The 21,719-nt window shown below is 40.1% G+C and overlaps 1 protein-coding gene across 3 annotated transcripts; it reads left to right on the top strand.

The window, feature by feature from the left end:
* LOC149500547 (uncharacterized) lies at nucleotides 1-20,033 on the top strand. 3 transcript variants are annotated; one of them, XM_089736484.1, is made up of 14 exons: nucleotides 1-130; nucleotides 248-493; nucleotides 684-818; nucleotides 2,386-2,766; nucleotides 3,011-3,202; nucleotides 9,560-9,697; nucleotides 10,450-10,577; nucleotides 11,722-11,796; nucleotides 12,619-12,751; nucleotides 14,878-14,993; nucleotides 15,522-15,663; nucleotides 16,718-16,837; nucleotides 18,424-18,621; nucleotides 19,813-20,033. In XM_089736484.1, exons 2-14 carry the CDS (start codon nucleotides 371-373, stop codon nucleotides 20,005-20,007), a joined length of 2,076 nt encoding a protein of 691 aa, XP_089592610.1. In that variant the 5' UTR covers nucleotides 1-130; nucleotides 248-370; the 3' UTR covers nucleotides 20,008-20,033. The 3 variants fall into 3 exon arrangements, with proteins under 3 accessions (XP_089592610.1, XP_089592609.1, XP_089592611.1); XM_089736483.1 differs by having other exon boundaries at nucleotides 89-493; XM_089736485.1 differs by lacking the exon at nucleotides 3,011-3,202 and having other exon boundaries at nucleotides 89-493.
* Nucleotides 20,034-21,719: the final 1,686 nt, after the last annotated feature.

The raw sequence follows: 21,719 nt of genomic DNA, 5'->3' as shown, positions 1-21,719 counted from the left end.
TAATCACATGAGAACTTTTAAAATGCAAGCCTGAAACTAAACGCAGATTGTTAATGACAATTACAAGATAAAGCAAAAATAAAACGTTCAAAACGTCAAACAAACATGGAAACTCGGCGTCCTTTGTAAAGTTAGAATTCTATTTTCCTAATTTTATACAGTATTATTGTTTTAAATCAATATCTTTGTTAGGAAACATAGTTTATAATTATTATTTATGTATTATATCATCATTGAAATATTACAGAAATGCTCATAAACCGTTGACCAGAACAGTACTTTTAAGCTAGAAGCTCTATTATTTTATAAGTCTATCTCGTATGCCGCGAATCTATGAAAATGTTTAACTGAGTGAATTCGTTTAGTAAATATGAATTCGTCAAACATGGATAAAGAGTCGGTGTGTCGGATGTGTTTACAATTTAATGTTAAAATGTACAGTCTACAGTCTAATCCATTACAAACTTATTTTGAAGAAACATTAGGAGTTAATGTAAGTTTAAAACATAAAATAAATAAAACTATCAGATAAATTTATTTACTTACTTTGATTTATTAAAAATAAAAGTATCAATGGACAGACAATTCATTAAAAAGTTTTTATCAAAACAAAAAGTCTACACAAGTTAAAACTCCACCATGTTCTGTCCTGTAATATTAATCATTACAATATATTTTTCCAGCCTGTCTGTTCTATGGATTTGCCGCAGTGTGTGTGCTATGTATGTGCAGCATTATTGCAAAAATACAGTAGGTTCAAAACTAAGTGCTTACTTGGACAATCTGTGCTCTACCAAATACTAAACTCTGGTAAAAAGGTAAGATTATCTATAATTATAAAATATATCATCTCTTTCACAAATATAAGTAACCCTCTTATAATAAATACGGTTCGACTGTAACATGAAAAGAAAAAATCCCTAAAATCCTCATACATGGTACCTCTACAACATAATTACAAGATTTTTCTTTAATATTATTTAGAACATTACATTATGCACTATGAACACACAATATAAGGGAAGAAGATAATTCATTCAGAAAAATTACTCTCCTCTTTTTACTTGATTCTAGTCTCCTATAACACGATTTTGCTTAACACTGGAATTTTTAGGAACGTATCGACTGTAATATAGGACAGTTACCTGTAATCTATTATAATCTGCTAGAATGTGAGTATCAATGGTACTTATAAATAAATTGTCGCAATAAAAATGACCTGTACACTAAAATACTGATGATAAAAGAAAGTATAAGGTTTTTTTTTTTAATAAATATAATTTTTGTGTATATGCATTTCAAGCTTTATCACACATTAAACTGCAGGCAAATTCGGGAATTAGGTGGCATTTTTGTATCAGTGAATTGTGAAAATGCAAAGGATGTGTTAAATAAGGAGCTTTTGATGTAATTGTAGCTATACCTTTTTACTAAAACCCTTTTTTTTTATTGCCCTTGTAGGCAGACGAGCATATGGCCCACCTGGTGGTGAGTGATTACCGTCGCCCATGGACTTCAGCAATGCAGGGGCAGAGCCAAGCCGCTGCCTACCGCCTACCCTTTTATGGTATAGCCTGTGATATAGGCATACCTCCGGCCCATCAGGAGTGACCATACCAAGGGCATGACAGTCATTAAGAACTGAGAATTTTTGACTGTAAAGCTTTGGCCCACAATAGCACCACCCCATCTCTTATCAGGATCCAGGCAAATATGACTAAGGAATTCATTGGAGAATGGGAAGCAGCATTCTCTGAGTATTATACACCTATAGTGTGATGGCATATAATGGTAGTAGGGAGTGTTGTAAACCCACAAGGAACGGTCACCACCATCCTGCCTATGTCTGCTGCACACAGTCAGGTATTTCGTGACGTCAATGGATTCCTGTAGCTACTTGCCGTAACCTTTTTTAACAGTACATCATAAACAAAAGTCTCAAAAGTAGACCATACAATTAGCAAAAAATATTAGCATAACCCAGCTAGCAAATTCAAACTCCAAATTCGTTTCTTAGATTTTTTGAAGTTATGCTTCTTTAGGCGCGTTATGAAAAATTGATGAGAGTGAAATTTTACGATGCGCGCGCACCGTGACACAAAATTAACAGAAATGAAGTTGCCCACTAAATCGCTCATTACAATACGACCGACGTAACTTGGCGAGTCTGAATATAGCCGCAGGTGAACTTTCGCGCATGTACACTCGTAAAAAAGTGTTATTAGCATTAATTTTTTAACGTTAAATATTTCTTTTTATTTTATTTAATATTTAAAAAAAAAGTATAACTTCTTACGTGCGTACATAAGTACACGCACCCTTTTTTATTTAATACATTAATATAATATGTTCTTAAAATACAGAAATTTTTGTGATCTTTTACAGATTACTGTCACATCAGTCCAGGAACTAGACCGAAGCAATTTAAAAATACCATTTGCAGTGTACACTGAAACAGATGTTAAAACAATTCACACAGTTTGCGACGATCCGAAGCTTCCAATTAAAGAAGAAATAGACATAGCGATAGATAGTAAAACGTCATTAGAAAATGACCTGCAAGCGAATGAAATATTTCGTAAGGATGGCGAGTATGTGAAAGATGAGGATTACGGTGATTTCCCTTCTCAGCTAGAAGAGACAAGCGACGACGAACCGCTTTTAATGCACAAAATAAAGAAAGCTAAGAAAGCCAAAAAGAAAACGACCAAAAAGGATAAGAATAAAGTTGATTATATTTTGGCTGAAGACTTTCAAGGTGTCGAAGTGAGTGGTATTCCCTAAAATATTATGACATTTACTAATATACGATAACACCTCACTAATATGCCACTGCATCAGCAAACTATCCTTATTTTCTCGGATTTATAACATTGTTAACGGCAGGCAGTGGCTTGGCTTTGCCCCTGGCATTGCTGACGTCCATGGGCGACGGTAACCACTCACCATCAGGTGGGCCCGTATGCTCGTTTGCCTACAAGGGCAATAAAAAAATTTAATAAAATTGCAGGCAACAGACGATTCTTCGGCGTTACCACCAGAGATAACAGAAGTTTTACAGCCCAGAAAGAGAGGTCGACCAAGTAAAAAGAGAGTACAGCCAGAACCTGCGGGAAAGAAATGTAGAAGAACGAAAAATACGGGTGGGGTCACTGAAGACGATATTGTCTTGGAGGAATGTTGTACAATAACAACATTGAGTGTTAGTATTATTATTTCTAGGGCATACATAGGTCTCGCCTACAGAATGGGAAGGTGTGTGCGCATCTCTCCATACTACTATACTGACTGCATTACACAATCGACCACAACGACTTTTTAACTACATTACCTCCCTAATAATAATCCCAATATCCTTTACTCAGCCGAAGCCAACACGTTCCTTACTATTTGCAAATGTCGTTCACCCCATCAGCTGATTTAAATTACATTGCGTGGTGTAAGAGCTTAACATTACTGGTGGTAGGACCTCTTGTGAGTCCGGGCGGGTGGGTACCACCGCCCTGCCTATTTCTGCCGTGAAGCAGTAATGCGTTTCGGTTTGAAGGGTGGGGCAGCCGTTGTAACTATACATGAGACCTAAGAACTTATATCTCAAGGTGGGTGACGCATTTACGTTATAGATAGAAAAGACATTACGCCTCATTCTGACAGTAAACACTTTGTTAAAACCGCTCCGCAATAAATCAAATTTTTGGCCATATATACAGTATATTTTTACATTTAAAGTATTGCAGTGTTTTAGTTTTTCGCGAATATTCAGTGCTTTTATATTTTTACAGTCCAACTGTGCAAAAATAAGTGTATTAACGAACTAATTTCATGTGTTTTTAAAAAAGTCGTTGTAGGTCGTGTTACGTGTGCTACGAGTACAAGCGCTACGCGCAAGCAATATTCGTTAATATACACAAGTATTAAGAACTACATTAGCGTAAGGTGCATTATACGATGCACTAAATCGAAACTGTGACGTCTTTGGCAAAGATTAGTAACGCAGAACAGTCTTGAGAGAAATCATACCGTGTTTGTCTCTGTGAGGGAAACGGATCAATTGCTTGACTATACACACTTTCAGTCGAATTAAATTAAAAATGAAGTGCGCCGGTTGTCTAAAGGTAACGAAAGAATTAGGTTCTATTCGTTGTACCAGCTCATCTTGTACGAAAATTTTCTGTCCTCTCTGTATAGACATCTCTCTGGTTCCTGTAGATCGAAAAAAGATTTGGAAGTGTCCTGATTGTTGTGCTGCACACAAAAAAGGAGGTGATAACAATCTTACTCCTATAAGAGGTACATATGACGGCCAAAATATAACGACTCGTAAGAAGGAGCCCACTGCAGAGAACAGTAAAGATGACATAAAAAGACTGACAGAGGAACTTTGTAAAATAAGTATGAGACTAGAAGAGGTAACTCAATCCTTAAATTACTCTCATCACCGTATGGAAGAACTTATGGCCAAAATTGAGGCCAACGATACCCGTATGAAGTACCTAGAGAAACGGGATCTCGAGTTCACGAATCTTAAATCGGCGGTATCTCAAATACAAAGTGATATAAACATACAGGCTCAAAATATTCTGTTAAATGAAATTGAGTTGATTGGAATCCCGGAGTCTCCAGCAGAGAATTTGCAACATACTTTTCAGCTTGCAACTAAGAAGCTGGGTGTCGAACTGGATGAGAAAGATGTAGACTGGATCACTAGGGTGGGGCCTCGCCGTTCTGCAGTTCCTCCTAGCTTAACTGAACTTCAAAATAGGATGCCGCGACCAATTGTTGTTCGTTTGCTGCGTAGATCTAAGCGTGACGAAATACTAAAAGCATCTAAATCACGTAGGAATATAAAAAGTAATGACTTGGATGCCCCTGGAACACCACAAAATATATATTTCAATGAGAGGCTTACTAAAGAAAATAGAATCTTATTTCGAGATGCTAGAAATAGAGCGAAGAAAGAAGGGTACGCTTATTGTTGGTGTAACCGTGGCGCTATATATGTCAGGCGGCGTGAGGGGAATGCAGCAGTGCAACTGCGAGGCCAAAGTGATCTGGATCGGTTATTTGCTAACACGAAAACTACTGTCGGATGTAACAATATCGAGGTATAACAGCCTGTGTGATAATCCAGTGGTGCAAACTAAGGAGCATATTCTTTTTTACTACCTTCTCTGTTTCTTCTCGTTATGTATAAACAGTATAATTAGTGTGTGTATAGCTCATTTCACTGATTGTCTTGCTAGAGCTTTAGTATTTAATTTGGATTACGTATGTTTACTATATATTTGTACTCTGTATAACTTGGAAAAATTGTATATAGATCACAGTTCTTTATGGTCTTTGCTTGTGGGATTTGTTTTACTTCCAGTGATTTTACTTATATTTGAGAATAATATTTTCCGTACATATGATCATTTAAATGATTCCGATGTAAATATACAATTAATGCTATTAATGGCGCTGCATTGTATGCTAATGGTGAACATTTCTTTGCGTATTTGGAATGTTTTTTATTACACATGGATATAAATGATGACATTGACGGAGACTTGGATTCGATCCAAATCGATTGTCAAGTCATAGATGAACCGGAGCATTGTAAAAGTCTATTTTTGAAAAATCGTAACTTTAGGGTGTTAACTTTTAATATTAGAAGCATTAGGAGAAACTTTGATCAATTTCTTGTACATTTGTCTAGACTAAATATCCATTACGATATTATAATACTTACAGAGTGTTGGTTAAATGAAACTACAATTGTTCCACAGTTGCCGGGATATAATGCTTACCATACCACTAAATGCAGTAATCAAAATGGTGGCGTAGTCACTTATGTCAAATGTTCATGGAATGTTACTGTGTCGGAACCTCTAATCGAGGAAGCAGATTGCTTACAGATTCAACTATCTGAGTCCATAGTAGTTCTAGGCATCTATCGTTCACCCTCTTATAGAAACTTGGATAATTTTCTTACCACATTAGATAATTGCGTACAAGGCTTAGGTAACCAACTTATAATCATAGCTGGAGACCTTAATATCAATATACTAGATACCTTACCGAATGCGCAGTCTCTTGAATACGTATCCTTCATGGCAGAAAATGGGTTTCTATCAGCTATAACTAAGCCCACTCGAGAGTCTGCATGCCTTGACCACATATATGTGAAAGACATAAATCATACTTGTATTACTGGTGTTGTGTGTAAAAGTTCGATTACTGACCATTACATGGCAATGATTGGAATAAACCTAGGCAGGGATAAAGTGAAAAAACCTGATCGATTTATACTAAAAAGAAATATCGTAGCTATTAAGGAAGAACTCAAATCTGTAGATTGGTCAGAGTTGTGTTCCTTTAAAGATATTAACAAAGCAAATGATGTATTCACCAAGGTTTTATCGGATATTCTCGAAAAGCATTCACGCACTCTAAAAGTGTCTCGTTCTAAATATAATTTGAAACCCTGGATTTCTCCAGGAATTATGCGGTGCATGCGCCATCGTGACAAACTTCATATGCAAGCTCGAAATAATCCAAATAATGAGAATCTACAGCTTATTTTTACTCGATATCGAAATTTTTTCATATCTTTGTTGCGTAAGCTAAAGGCAGAGTATGAAACAGCCGAGTTGGAAAAATCTAAAAAGAATCCGAAAAAACTTTGGACAACTATTAAAACAATATGCAATATGAAGACAACTAAAACTGAAAACACTGAACTATTGTCATTGGAAGGCAGTCATGATATATCGGAATCCATTGAAATGTGTAATACCCACTTCTCAACCGTTGGACAAACACTGGCAGATAAAATACTACAGGATTTGTCAAAGTCTGAATGCGAATTGGCGAGTGCTGTAAAAATCTCCCGTACGGCAGCTGACTCCTTTTTCATGCAACCTACAGATCACAGAGAAGTCGAAGCTCTCATTAAAAATCTTTCTAATGATAAAGCACCAGGTATCGATGCAATAAATAACTCTTTAATCAAAAATATTAAAGACGAATTGCTTCAGCCCTTAACTATAATTTTCAACGGTAGTTTTGAAGCGGGAACTTTTCCAGATGCTTGGAAGACAGCGTTAGTTTGCCCGATATATAAAAGTGGACCTAAAAATAAAGTGGATAACTACCGCCCTATTTCACTCTTGTGTATTTTTTCCAAGTTACTCGAAGGATTGGTAAATATAAGACTGACTGAATTCATAAAATCTCGAAATCTCATTTCTGACAGACAGTTTGGGTTTTGTAAGGGGAAGTCTACTGAGGATGCTGTATCATTATTAAAAACTGTAGTGTCGTCAAAACTAAGTGAGAAAAAATTCTGTATTGGCGTATTCCTTGATTTAACAAAGGCATTTGATACTGTCTCCGTACCAATTTTACTAAAGAAGTTAGATACTTTAGGCATACGCGGAATCGCTCTAAATTGGTTCACTAGCTATTTAATGGAACGAAAACAGTGTGTTAAGGTCGGATCTATAATTAGTGGACTACAGACTAACCAATATGGTGTCCCGCAAGGTAGTATTCTGGGGCCTACCTTGTTTATATTATATATTAATGATATTTTTGAACTTTCTTTAACAAACGCAGACATTCTGTGTTATGCGGATGACACAGCAATTATATTTAGCGGATCAACATGGCATGATGCTCATTCTATTGCTGAGGCGGGAATGTCCAAAGTACAGAAATGGCTACAATGTAATCTTTTGACACTGAATACAAGGAAAAGCATGTACATCTGTTTTTGCAAAACCTCAATGTCTGCTTCAGCATCTACGAGTATTAAAATACACGTTTGCGATGGATTTGATCCATCGTGTGATTGCAAGGAGATTGCAAGAGTTAATGAAATAAAGTATCTTGGCGTCATAGTGGATGAAAAGCTGTCTTTCAAGACACATATTCGGGAGTTATCTGGTCGAATCAGAAGATGTGTATACGTCATGAAGAATCTACGTGACGTGGCTAGTTTTGATACTCTCAAGTCCGTATATTTCGCACTATGCCAATCCCTATTAATGTACTGTCTCATCTGTTGGGGATCTGCCTCAAAAACTGCGCTAATTGAATTAGAAAGAGCTCAGCGTTCAGTGTTAAAGGTGATACTAAATAAACCTCGAAGGTACTCTACAGAACGCGTTTACAGGGAAAGTCAAGTTCTCAACGTGCGTCAGTTATTCATTTTAAAAATATTTTTATTGATACATAGAGCGGTGCTCTCTTCTGGAATCTACGATTCCTTGATTAAACGCAGGGTTTACAAATTACCTGTAACTTTGACAGCTACAAAATTACCATCTATCCAAAAACATCTATTTCAAGATGTTGCTAAGATCTATATTTATAACGCGGTTATTAGACATTGTAATGAAAACCTAAAGCACAAAACGGTTAGGCAAGCTAAACCACTAGTGAAAAAATGGTTGCTTACATTGAACTATATGGACACAGAGAACTTAATTAAAAGCAAGAAATAGCAGTAGATTTATTAATTTTGTATCTTTTTGTTTATTTTTTCTTATTAATTTATTTTATAATTGTTTATGTCTACGCTCCCCACATATGTGTAATTGTTTGATGTGTTATTTTTATTACTCAAATTTTTTTATTATCTTATATGTTAAATCTTGTATCGCATGTTTTTGAGCGTAATAATTATTAATAATAGTGATGTCGTTTTGAGGTCAATTATATATATAGTAAATCGCATTTTGGTCCTCACGATACAGGCTATGCCTAGTGTGAGGATCATTGGTTAATTTTATATTGTTGATGCCATCTGCGTAATCTCTCAGTTTGATAAATATGTAAATAGTTTTCTAGGTCATGATTTAAGAGTTTATGTAGTAAATAAAGAAATTATTATTATTATTATTATAGATGTCTATGGGCTCCAGTAACCACTTAACACCAGGTGGGCTGTGAGCTCGTCCACCCATCTAAGCAATAAAAAAAAAACATTAGAATAGTATAGGTTGCATGTGTCGTTGATCCCATCAGCTGATTAATCTACATTGCGTATTGTACGAGCTTAACATTAGAAAAGTATAGGTTGCATGTGTCGTTGACCCCGTCAGCTGTTTAAATTACATTGCGTGGTGTACCAGCTTAACATTAGAAAAGTATAGGTTTCATGTGTCGTTGACCCCATCAGTTGATTTAAATTACATTGCGTAGTGCACAAACTAAACATTAGCAAACTATAGTTTTTCGAGCGGTAGTGATCGCTTAATTCCACCACCTGACTTCGCTTTCGGGAACAAATCCTCGTTATTTCAAATCAAATCAAATCAATTTTTTTATTCAACATAAATGAAAGTACATACTTGTTGAACGTCAAAAAGAACTACCGCCAATTCACAAAAACTAGTCTCCGTCCTGAGAAGAACTGACAAGAAACTCAGCGGGCATGTCTTTTTTTTATTTTTTATTTTAGAAATTTTTAAATATTCGTTTTTACAAGATGTATTATATCGTAACATTTATTGCAATATTGAAATGCCCGGAGTTACGATGTGTAGTTGAATTGAGTACCTAATTCTTGCAGCAAGAAGAACAGCTGGAGGAGATCAACAAGCGGCAGTACTCCAGCAACTACATGAACGCTCAGTACAAGTGCCAGCTCTGTTACAAGGGCTTCATAGACACCGAGGCCTGGAGACATCACGTCTCCAAGCACTCACCCGTGAGTACCTTGTGTTTAATACTAAAAATCTATTATTACTAAAAAGATTAAATAATGAATACATACAGTTTATTCTAAAGCCGTACTTTGTATGGCAATGTTCCCATCCGTCACACGAAGTGTTGCCAAAAATCGCAGCACTGTTAAAGTGTAACTTATTACATCGTCTCAAAGTTCTTCGTCTGTGTGTTGCATGTCGCGTGACGGTCGGCCGCGGAGTAGGGATAAAGTGAAAGGCGCTTGTCGGAGCAGCCAAGGCCAATATGGCGGCGGGTTCAATAAAAATATTAGTTTTTATCCTTTCCCATTATCATGCCAATTTTCTAAGTATAAAATTAAGATTTTTTAATACCCTTAATGGAATATTATTCCAAATTTTTTAAGTTAAATGTTTATAATGAGAAAAAAGTTTCACTTTTACCGTGGTAATCTGTTGTATGCTGCAAATGCTTTCGTTAGCTTATTTAAAATACACTACTTGATTTTCGGTTTCGCTTATGGCGGCCATAACAAAGAGACCCGATGAGCATTCAGACAATTTATTAGCTCGCAGAACTCTGTTCAAATTTGGCTACTATGACCTGCTAGTTGCTTGCTGTCGACAGATAATGTGACCAAGATAATGATACATGTCCATGGCCTCCCTGCAACTAGGCCGTTGTTGGACAGCAAAGGGATTGAGCACATGAGGCGCCCCCTCGCCCGGGGACAGCATCTTCCTCATTCGTCTAAACGTTGCTTTTATTTCGTAGAGCGCGGGTGCAATAGAGTGTCCAGTGTGCAAGTTCCGCTTCGAGAACAAACGCCAGTTCCAGAAGCACGCCTCCAACCATGAGAAGAAGTACGCCTGCAACTACTGCGACCACATCTCCGCCACGACGTAAGTGCGCGCAGACACGGAATCCCTTGAGGTCATTCGACTTCAGTCATTACGCTACTTTATAGATCGTGGGTGGTAGTGGCAGATTAATGGTCCAGAGCGCCCCTGTACTGGCCATCATAATACTATAAATTTTAACTAGTTGTTTTTGCAATTATGATGACGTATCATCAAACCCTAGACTTTACTAGACCAGGACCCTTGTACTTACGCTAATGCGCGAATGAAATATGACGTTATAACTGTGAAGAAATCAATAGGGACGACAGAACGAACATCGAAATTCATGATTCCTCTCTGCTCTGGGAAATAGTCCAAATAGGAATAGTCTTATAGATTTAAATTATAGATCAGCATTTAGTTCTTATTTGTCGATATGTTATTTTCTTTATTTATTTAAAAATTCTGAGCTCGCGCGCCCCATGTAACTACACGCCCCTAGCCACGTGCCTAGTTTGCCTTACGGATAATCCGCCTCTGGTGGGTGGTTAACTTTAACATGGGCTAAGTAATTGGGTAGTGTGTGCAGGATGTGGGCAATCCCGGGCGTCTCATCCTACAAGCCATGACAAATTATTTAGTAAGCTACTTAAAATAGCAAAGCCTAGAAGTTTCTCACGTGAAAATATGATGCTAAAATAACGGTGCTCGTGAATGAAGTGAAACTTCTTTTTCGATGTGTAGTATTGTGGTTATCTTCATTTTTCATCCTTAAATCGGATTGCTTTTGTAATAGTTTATGCTGGGTATAAGAGATGCGACATCTTCCACATTTACATTATATATATTTTAAATTAGAGATAGAAAAATAAACATATATATATTTTTTAAATACTTCATTAAAATATTGGACGCTACTCGTTGCTAACGCTCGCGCTGGCCTGTAACAGGTGTATACTACGCGCGTGCGTTCCAGTGCCATGCATTCACTCTCACTTTGATTCTTTCTAGTGTGGTAGCGTTAAACGTTTTACGCAACCTTGTTGGAAGTCGCAGAAGTTTCAAGAAGTTTCACTTCAAAAAAAGCAGTGATAATGCTAAATGAATTCCATAAAGATTTCAAACGGAACCAAGCTCTGAGCTCGTAAATGGATGCCTTAAACACCCAAATCGGTATCGCAATTGATGTGGATGATGTTCACAGAACCCAAGCGAAGCAGCACCAGCGGTGGCACAGGGGCGTCACGTACAAGTGCCAACACTGCGACGAGGTGTCCACGTGAGTACTGGGGGGCGCCTCGGGGTGGGGGCGGCGTCGGTACTACAACCAGTGTGACGTGATGACTGTACCGGTTTTGATGATGAAATTTGGATGCTTTTCAATAAAGAAAGAACAAATATAATCTTATAAGGATTTCGTCGCATGTATGTGATGCTTCAATCAATAGTCAACACCACCCACTGCGGCCAGACACGTTCGCCGCGTGCTTAGCGACGACATGTACAAGTTCCACATGTAAATGACACCGTCGCGTATATTATTTGACCCATTGCAAATCCGTTAAAATATCTAATAATATGTAGAAACTCTTATTTTCAAAACACAGGCGATTAGAATCTCGGGTCCCTTCGCACAAAACTGCGCACTACATGTAATACAAGCAAAGTGCCGGTATCTTCTTCATCTTTCTTTCCCATTACCCTCTGCTGAGGTATAGGGCTCGAATAAAATTCTTCCATTTGCATCGATCTTGGGCAGTATGTTTTAGCAGTTTTTGTTCCACTGAGCGACGCCAAGCCAATTCTTGATATACAAGTTGTATTTACTGGTGGTAGGACCACTTGTGAGTCCGCGCGGGTGGGTACCACCGCCCTGCCTATTTCTGCCGTGAAGCAGTAATGCGTTTCGGTTTGAAGGGTGGGGCAGCCGTTGTAACTATACTGAGACCTTACAACTTAAGTTCTCAAAGTGGGTGGCGCGTTTACGTTGTAGACGTCTATGGGCTCCAGTAACCACTTAACTCCAGGTCAAAAAAAAAAATACAGATCACATTTTTAATTTGTTGTTCTCCCTCTCTTTTTGGGGCTCTTTTGGGGACAGCAAGTGGACGTCGTACCTGAGTCACGTGCGCATGAAGCACCCCTCGGAGTTCATATGCGGTGCGTGCGGCTCCTCCTTTGTGAGCCGCCTGGGGCTGGCCATGCACAAGACCATGATGCACAAGGACCTGGATGTGAGTACTACTGGATCTACTGCACTATGTTGTACTACCCCCATACAGGTTCAACGCATTATGTTGCCTGATGTGTCCATTTACAGGTCTTTCGAAATGATTGTCTGTCTATCAGTTTGCTTTTTTGCCTACCTATGCTGATAGCCTTGAGGGGCCATCCATAAAGTACGTCACACGAATTTTAGGACTTTTGAACCCCTCCCCCCCTCCTTGTCACAGGTTGTCACATTTTTATAACCCCCCCCCTCCTGATGTGACGTCACACATTTTTTAAATTTATGTATGTATTTAAAAATAATCGAGAGAAAACAGCTATTTTCATTTTTTACTTATTTTTATTAAATAATAATCTAATAAAATCAACATAAAGTCCAACATTTCATAAAACCGAAAAAACAAACGACTAGTTAGAAAATAATAAACGATTAATTATATTAATTAAAGATAAAAAACTTAATTATCGAGTGTCCATGGACTTTGGATCCACTCTTTTATATCAGCTATTACTGGTAAATCAGGCACTTCATTTTCGTTCTGAATTTGAACGTCAGGAACATCCTTAGTGTCGACATCATTCTCTTCCATCCATAAAGCATCGTCATCATTCATTTATCATTTCATCATTTATGCGATTGTTTGTGTTGATTAGCGGCTTTATATGAGGAAAAATATAAACCACATACGCTACACGATCTTTTAAATATGTATGACTCGACACTAGGGCAATAACTATCGTATGGAACTTGTTAAATTTTAACATGTGACGTCACAAAAGTATTGACCCCCCCATGCCCCTTGTCACACTTCGGTGATACCCTCCCTCCCCATTAACGTGTGACGTACTTTATGGATGGCCCCTGAGAGGCTATATCAGCGTTACCGGGCGAGTAGATGAGCTCACAGGCAGTGGTGGATTTACACTAGGGGCAGTCGGGCAAGTGCCCAGGGCGGCAAATTTTTGAAAGCTAGAAAAAAAACAAATATTTATTTATGTTTATGGAGTATATAACATCTTGTACTTGACTACAAAATATGTCCCCATAGCAACTATTAATAGGTATGGGTGAGCGATAGTTATATTGCAGTGATGCTGCGTCAGTCTCACGATTGTCGGGCAGTCGATACCATGTTAGACTGTAATCCCAATATACTTTAGGGTGGATTCGACCAAACTTAAATTTATACTCGAGTAACTATACAAGGAATAACCTATTCCATGATTTTAATCTCGAGTAAATCCATAGTCGTTTTTCCACGTATACTTGCGCTAGGAATAACAATACGCGAATAGCAGAGTGAATGGTGAACAAAAATAAAATCCGGCAAATAAATGTTGTTGTCCAACGGCATAGTGTAAGAGCATACAAATCGTCAACTCGATTTTGCCGTATTTTAGTGTGAAAAAGTAGCTGTTGTGTAAGATATCCAGCTGTCAAACGTATTATTTTTATTTGTTGTTTGTTTGAGGGAATTGTCAAGTTTTGTCGTGTGGTTTTATCTTTTTTCGTTTAAACGTTGCATTATACAATGCCAGACTATTAATAATAATTTAGTGCATTGCGTTGACTTGAAATTAAAACAGAATAAATATTTATGAAATGACAGAAATCAGATGTTGGACTGACTGACGCCATTACTTTATTCTAGGAATAGCTCCGTTATTCCGTGCGAAACGGCGGTATAGTAACAATTCCCGAATAGGCCCACTATTCTTAGAATTGTAGATGGTAAAACGTAAAATTGATTTACTCTCGATTAACTGACGAGTTATTCTAAGAATAAGATTTACTCTTGTTTGGTCGAATCGACCCTTAGTCACTTAACTGAACACGTGTCTTATTAATCCTTGCCCGATATAGAGACTCAACAATATAATAAAGTTTCTGCAATATATTACATAGTTTAATTTTGAAAAAAATATATATAGTATAAACTATAAGCTTAAGTAAAATTCCAGTATGGGTTCGGATGTTTTTCCGGTGCCCAAAAGCGGCATTAAGTTTAAGTCCGGCCCTGTTCAAAAGGCTCAAACCTGCCGAAATTGCTAACACTGACTATACACTTTGCTAATGAATCAATATAAGTAACTAAATACTGAAGCTGGTGGTTGATATTTGACTGGTCAGGAGAAGTCCGAGTCGGGTCCGTACTGCGCGGAGTGCGACGTCCAGTTCGCGTCGCTGGAGGCCTACAAGAGGCACATGGTCACGTCCGTCAAGCACGCCGAGCTCACGCTCACCAAGTAAGTCGGGGCTCACACAATGTGTCGAGCCGAGGCAGCCCTTAAACTCATGGCCTTATGTAATATCATTCAGAAAAAGCTGTAATTAAGAGTCCAAGATTCAGAAACCGTTAATCTTGAGTTGTCAAAGTGGGAGACGGCGGGAGGACCTGTATTCGCAACGTGGGTTTCTCTATTTTATTTTATAGGAGGGGTGGGGGGTCTTGGAGTGAATGATGAGGACCTTCGGTGTATTGCCAGTCACTTCGAGATGCGCAAGCTTGTAAATGTCGCTAACGCGATGCAGGTTTTTTTTATTAAATGCCCCTGTGTTGCCCCTTGCTACAGAGTGACTAAGAATCGCCAATTTGACCAAAGTCTTTTTTTGGTACAATTTTGACCAAAGATTATTTACGTAATTACCTGCTTTTTGCTATGTCTTTATCGTAGGATGCTGGTAGGTAAGCCTGGTAGCCGGTAGCAATTTGCCATTTAGCTTAAGATTTAGCAGTGTTGAAGTAAGGAGGGTGTGCGGCGGGCCTGTTCCAGCAACGGCTGCCGGGTGTGCGGCGAGACGTTCGGCAGCGGCCACGAGCTGCGTGCGCACGCGCGGCGCCACCACGCCAAGAAGCGCCCCAAGAACTACGGGAAGAAGCCCACCAACCTCACCTGGCCCCTCAAGTGCGAGCAGGTACGCGACCTGGCCCCCGACTACCAGCCTAGTGCTGCTTTACTGGCGGGCTGTGTCTGAGGGTTCGTTTACTCGTCGAGCCCTTCATCGCAAGCGACGGGTTCGACGAGAACGATGACCGGTGCTTGAGGTACTTGCTATGCATAGAGCGAGTGCTATTTATTTGAAGATACCATTTAGTTGTAGCGTGAATGTATTGTTTTTTTTCCATTAAATGGCTGAATGTGCAAACAGCCGGCATTAGCAGTTACCGATACCCGTCTTACTGGTGGTAGGACGTCTTGTGAGTCCGCGCGGGTAGGTACCACCGTCCTACCTATTTCTACCGTGAAGCAGCTATGCATTTCGGTTTGAAGGGTGGGGCAACCGTTGTAACTATACTGAGACCTTAGAACTTATATCTCAAGGTGGGTGACGCATTTACGTTGTAGATGCCTATGGGCTCCAGTAACCACTTAAAACTAGGTGGGCTGTGAGCTCGCAATCAGAGCAATAAAAAAAAGAAAAACTTTTCGTGCGGAGTATATATAATGCCTGATATAATGCCAAGATAACGCTGCTGCTCTCGTGTTACTAACGAGAAGAAACGTGGTGACGGTATTCTAGGTCTCCCCCAGCCAAAACTCTTATCACCCGATGAGGGAGACAAAGAATGCCACGATGAAGATAAGATTTTAAAAGCCGAGCTCATTTCATCATTATTCCTTATTTAAACTCGCAAACTATTAGTACGATATTGATAAAATTAAATAGTGTTGCAATTGTTAATCGATATTACAAAAAGATACACACGGTAACATTAGGAATATATTTCGATCATTGCTGGAATATAACACAGAACTTACAGACAACTCACAACATTGTTAGGACGTCTTGTGATTCCGCGCGGGTAGGTACCACCACCCTGCCTATTTCTGCCGTGAAGCAGTAACGCGTTTCGGTTTGAAGGTCGGGGCAACCGTTGTACTGTAAAAGCTAAGACTTAGAACTTCTATGGGCTCCGGTGACCACTTAACACCAGGTAAACCGTAAATTCATCCAAGCTCGTCTACAGTGCTCGCAAGAGGTTCACAGCGCGCGCGAGTACTGGAACCACTTCCGGCGGACCCATCCCGACAAGCCCTACCCCATCCAGAAGGACCACATCTGCGACGTGTGCGGGAAGAGCTTTAGGGTGAGTGATCTTCGTCTTACTACATCCTAATCAAGAAGGATATGCGAGGTGGTCGATCTCATCACAAAATTTTGTGAGGAGAATGAGGAGATGTATGATGGGAATTGAGAAAATGGGAGAGGAAAGTGGAAAGGAGAGGAGGGAGGAGGACTTCCTGTCGGCCAGGGCGAGGGAGTGTCCCGAGATAAGTCTCGGTAGGCAGTACACAACCAAAAATAGACTACAACAGTCTTTACTCTGTTAGAGCGTTGGCAGTGTTAGACTTCATATGAGAACGAGCCCACTGAGTTTCTCGCCGGATCTTCTCAGTGGGTCGCGTTTCCGATTCGGTGGTAAATTCTGCGAAGCACGGCTCTTGCTAGGGTCAGTGTTAGTAACACTCCGAGTTTGAGCCCCGGGAGCTCACCTACTAATTCGATGAATCTAGAATAACCCCTCGAGGGTACTAGAAGAGGTAGGAAAATAAATAAATAAATATGAGAACGATTAAAGAAATCATAAAATATATTTGCATTAGGAGCAATGTAATTCAAATTAATATCAGACGACGCGCGAGGTCAATGCCCTAATTTGCTTTAGGCTGCGGCGCGGCGGCGTCACGAAGTGTATGCAAAACGTTAAAGTTTGCGCTTGTATAAATTACTATTGTTTTCTTTTTGTTTGAAGGTAGATATTATTATCTTAGAGATCGTATTAGATCGCTTATGGAATATGTTACAATATGCCACGCACGCTGTTAAGATACGCACCCATTTAAAAAAATAAAAAAAAATTATTATTTAGGCTAACAATACACATTACAAGCTAAAAAGATACAAAAATAGTAACAACAAGTAAAAAAACTGGCTTGCAACATAACATATTTCTCTTATGTAACAGAAACTGTATTATTATTTTTAGTTAATTATTAGCTGACCCGGCAGACTTCGTAGTGCCTCAATCGATAAATAAAAGACCTAAACTTTTGTATAAAATAAACTTAAAACAAACAAAAGAAATCCGTCCGACGGGGGACACATCAAAGGAAAAACAAAATTGTTATTTTTATTGAATTCCGAGGCATTTTCATATTTATCTACCTTTTAAACCTTCACTGGACTTCCACAAATAATTCAAGACCAAAATTAGCCAAACCGGTCCAGCCGCTCTCGAGTTTTAGCGAGACTAACGAACAGCAATTTATTTATATCTATACTAATATTATAAAGAGGAAAGATTTGTTTGTTTGTTTGTTTCGAATAGGCTCCGAAACTACTGGACCGATTTGAAAAATTCTTTTTCCATTAGAAGCCGACATTGTCCCTGATGAACATAGGCTACTTTTTTTAATTTTTTTTAATTTTTTTTTTTGTTTCATGGTGTTTTAATGTTTCCGAAGCGAAGCGAGGGCGGGTCGCTAGTAATAATATATAGAGATTATTATTCGCTAGAAACAGTGTTCCTTGTAGGGTCACACACACATGCTTAATAACCTTTAAAAAATCTCTTTACCACAATTACTAAATAATTAAACTATACACTAAATAATGTGAGGTGTATAATCGTACAAGGTTGACCCCCCCTTCCCAACGAGCGGCTCGTTCCAGGGCAACGCGTTCCTGACGTACCACAAGCGCACCCACTCGGAGGAGCGGCAGTTCAAGTGCGAGACGTGCGGGAAGGCGTTCCACAACCCCGGCAACCTGTACATGCACGAGAAGATACACTCCGACCTCAGGCCCTACTCCTGCTCCGTCTGCTTCAAGGCCTTCAAGGGGAAGGGCGGACTCAGCAGACATTTTAGGGTCCGTCGCCTGTTCTATACCTTGCTAAGTATCTGTTTCGAGGCTCAGTTCCCAAGGCTGGTGTCTTATCTTAGCCGCCATCGCCCGAAACATGTATTGTCGGATCCCCCGGATTCACTCTCGATGCTTTTAGGACTCTAAAGCACCGGTTACTGACCTAACCCATAGACAAGCCCACTGAGTTTCTTACCGGATCTTCTCAGTGGGCCGCGATTTCGATCCGGTGGTAGATTCTGCGAAGTACTGCTCTTACTAGGGCTACTGTTTTTTTTTTATTGCTCTTGTAGGCAGACGAGCACACGGCCCACCTGATGGTGAGTGGTGGTGATGGACAGTCGCCCATTGACTTCAGCAATGCCAGGAATAGAGCCAAGCCGCTGCCTACAAAAGTCTTAGATTTTTTTCTCAGATTGAGCCCGTGAGCTCACCTACCGGTCCCGGCGTAGATTAAATAGTCTCTCAGCCTACCAGAGAATAGGTAGAGGAAAAAAGCTAGTGCCGCTGTGGCGCGTGAGACTTGACCTCATGCTTCAATATTATTGTGAAATCTATATGCTTCGATAGCTTCCTTCAGCAGTACAGAACTAAAGAATGGTGCATGTATAAATTAAATACAAGCTTGTATAATGAATATTTGCGTTTATTCTTATTTTATCAATTTAAATTACAACTTGCCATGAACGGGGCTAAAATTCTGGAACGGAAGAGAGGGTTGCCAAACGCAAATCTTAAAATTAGCAACTTTTTTTTTAAGGGATTTTATGACCTCGTAACTAATACCTTTAGGTCAAGTCTAATTTGAATGATAAGTTTTTTGTATGAAAAATAATAATATGAAATGAAACGAGATGATATGGGATGAAGTATAATCTCAGTAAAGCGGTGGTCATTTACTGAGACTTTTCCAGTGGACTTTTTGGAGGATCCCGAGAAGTTACGTTCAGTGGCATTGTTTCATTTTCCCACATTCGTGCACTTTCACAAATGCTAAACAGTTAATAAACCATCGTTATTACACATTTAAACTTGAAGAATCACTTATTAGACAAAATAAAACAAATCACACAACTTCACTCCTCGCGTTCCCGCCAAAAAGTCATTAGCAACTTCGAACTTAGGTGTTACCGTTACAATATTACAATATAATTCTAATTTTCATATTTTGATTGAGCGGTGCATTAAATTTCTCAGTGTCACACCGGGGAGAGGCCTTACGATTGCGAGATCTGCGGCAAGGCGTTCAGTCAGTCGAACAGCCTCAAGGTGCACGTGCGCACGGTGCACTTAAAGCAGCCCGCGCCGTACGTCAGCCGCACCCGCCTGGAGAGGCGCCTCAAGGCCGGCACGGGCAAGGACAAGCCTCACGAACCCTTCGCTTACACGTGAACGTGGCAATAAAATGTTCTTGTAAACTTGTAGTATCACTTTGTGTGGCGGCTGCGCGTGTGGGGGACCCTTGCAGCCATCAACATATTAATCTAAAAGCGTATTAATTGAAAACTGGTGGTAGGACCTCTTGTGAGTCCGCGCGGGAAGTAATGCGTTTCGGTTTGAAGGGATGTCTATGGGCTCCGATAACCACTTAACACCAGATGGGCTGTGAATTCGCCCATCCATTTAAGCAATAATAATAATAAAAACGCTCAACCTTTGTTGTCTGTTACCAATAAATTATTTATAGCATACAAAGATGAATGCGCTCACGACCCACCTGGTGTTAAGCGATTGATTGAGACAATTGACATCACACTACGTCGCCACCCGCGTTCGTGGGCAAACCCACCTGTCCTGAACCCAGTGAATGCTCACAGTCGCTCTAAAACCGATATGTAAGCATCTTAGAGAAGCGTCAACCCCCGATTACCCTCTTTAGCCTACCCATACCCTGGGCTAGGAAGGTCAAGTACCTGGGAGTCGCCCTGGATGCATCCATGATATTCCACCCGCATACAAAGTCAGTCCGCGACCGTGCCGCGTTTCTTCTCGACAGTCTCTACCCCATGATCTGTAGGCGGAATAAAATGTCCCTTCGGAACAAGGTGACACTTTACAAAACTTGCATAAGGCCCGTCATGACTTACGCGAGTGTGGTGTTCGCTCACGCGGCCCGCACACACATAGACACCCTCCAGTCCCTATAATCCCGCTTTTGCAGGTTAACCGTCAGGGCTCCGTGGTTCGTGAGGAACATTGACCTACACAACGACCTGGGCCTCGAATCAATCCGGAATCACATGAAGTCAGCGTCGGGACGGTACTTCGATAAGGCTATGCGTCATGATAATCGCCTTATCGTTGCCGCCGCTGTCTACTCCGCAAATCCTGATCATGCAGGAGCAGGTCACCGTCGACGCCCTAGACACGTCTTTACGGATCCATCAGATCCTATAACCTTTGCATTAGACGCCTTCAGCTCTAACACTAGGCAGGCTTAGGATTCCCTGACGTGCAACCTAACCCATGCATCAGTCCGCTGAGTTTCTCGTCGGATCTTCTCAGCGGGTCGCGATTCCGATCCGGTAGTAGATTCATTCGCGAAGCAGCTGCTCTTGAGTTGTTAGGTCTTCTTCGAAAACGCTCGGGCAGCTGTCAGCAATCCCACCCCTCCTGACTGAGCCTTTGCTCGTCCACTTGTCCTGGTGAAACTGAGGCCTTAAAAAAAGAAGCGTCAGAACGCTACTTTGAAAAAGGACCGCGGCACGATAACCGTCTTATCGTGGCCACCGCTAACTACATATCCGACCCAGGTGACGGGGTAAAGCAAAGCCGCGTCGCCCAAAACATGTCTTGTCAGATCCTCCGAATTCACTTTCGGTGCTTTTAGGCCCCTCAAGCATCGGTCACCGTCCTCGGCGAACTCGTTGACCCCGACGAAGGGTTAGTGATAATGTAATAAATGAAATCGGAACGTTGACGCGCGCCCCCCTACACTCTGAGGGAGGGGGCACGACGCGTCCATAGGGCCGGCGGTGAGTGCTATCTGGACATAGCTGAGTCACTATATTCACTATAGTTGTAATAGTTTGCATCGATGAAAAGAACTACCATTTCCAAAATTGTTAAAATAAATTAAGAGAAAAGCAAAAACAAGGACAAAC

Source organism: Bombyx mandarina, chromosome 21 (genome assembly GCF_030267445.1).
Source record: "Bombyx mandarina strain Sakado chromosome 21, ASM3026744v2".
Classification (NCBI taxonomy): Eukaryota; Metazoa; Arthropoda; class Insecta; order Lepidoptera; family Bombycidae; genus Bombyx; species Bombyx mandarina.
This window is presented reverse-complemented; position numbering and strand designations above follow the sequence as displayed.

Excerpts from the sequence above, each read along its gene's own strand:
- LOC149500547 (XM_089736484.1), top strand. The coding sequence starts at position 371 with ATGAATTCGTCAAACATGGATAAAGAGTCGGTGTGTCGGATGTGTTTA. Across the intron at positions 14,994-15,521 it reads GCCGAGCTCACGCTCACCAA|CAACGGCTGCCGGGTGTGCG; the intron begins GTAAGTCGGGGC and ends GGCCTGTTCCAG. Across the intron at positions 18,622-19,812 it reads GACTCAGCAGACATTTTAGG|TGTCACACCGGGGAGAGGCC; the intron begins GTCCGTCGCCTG and ends TAAATTTCTCAG.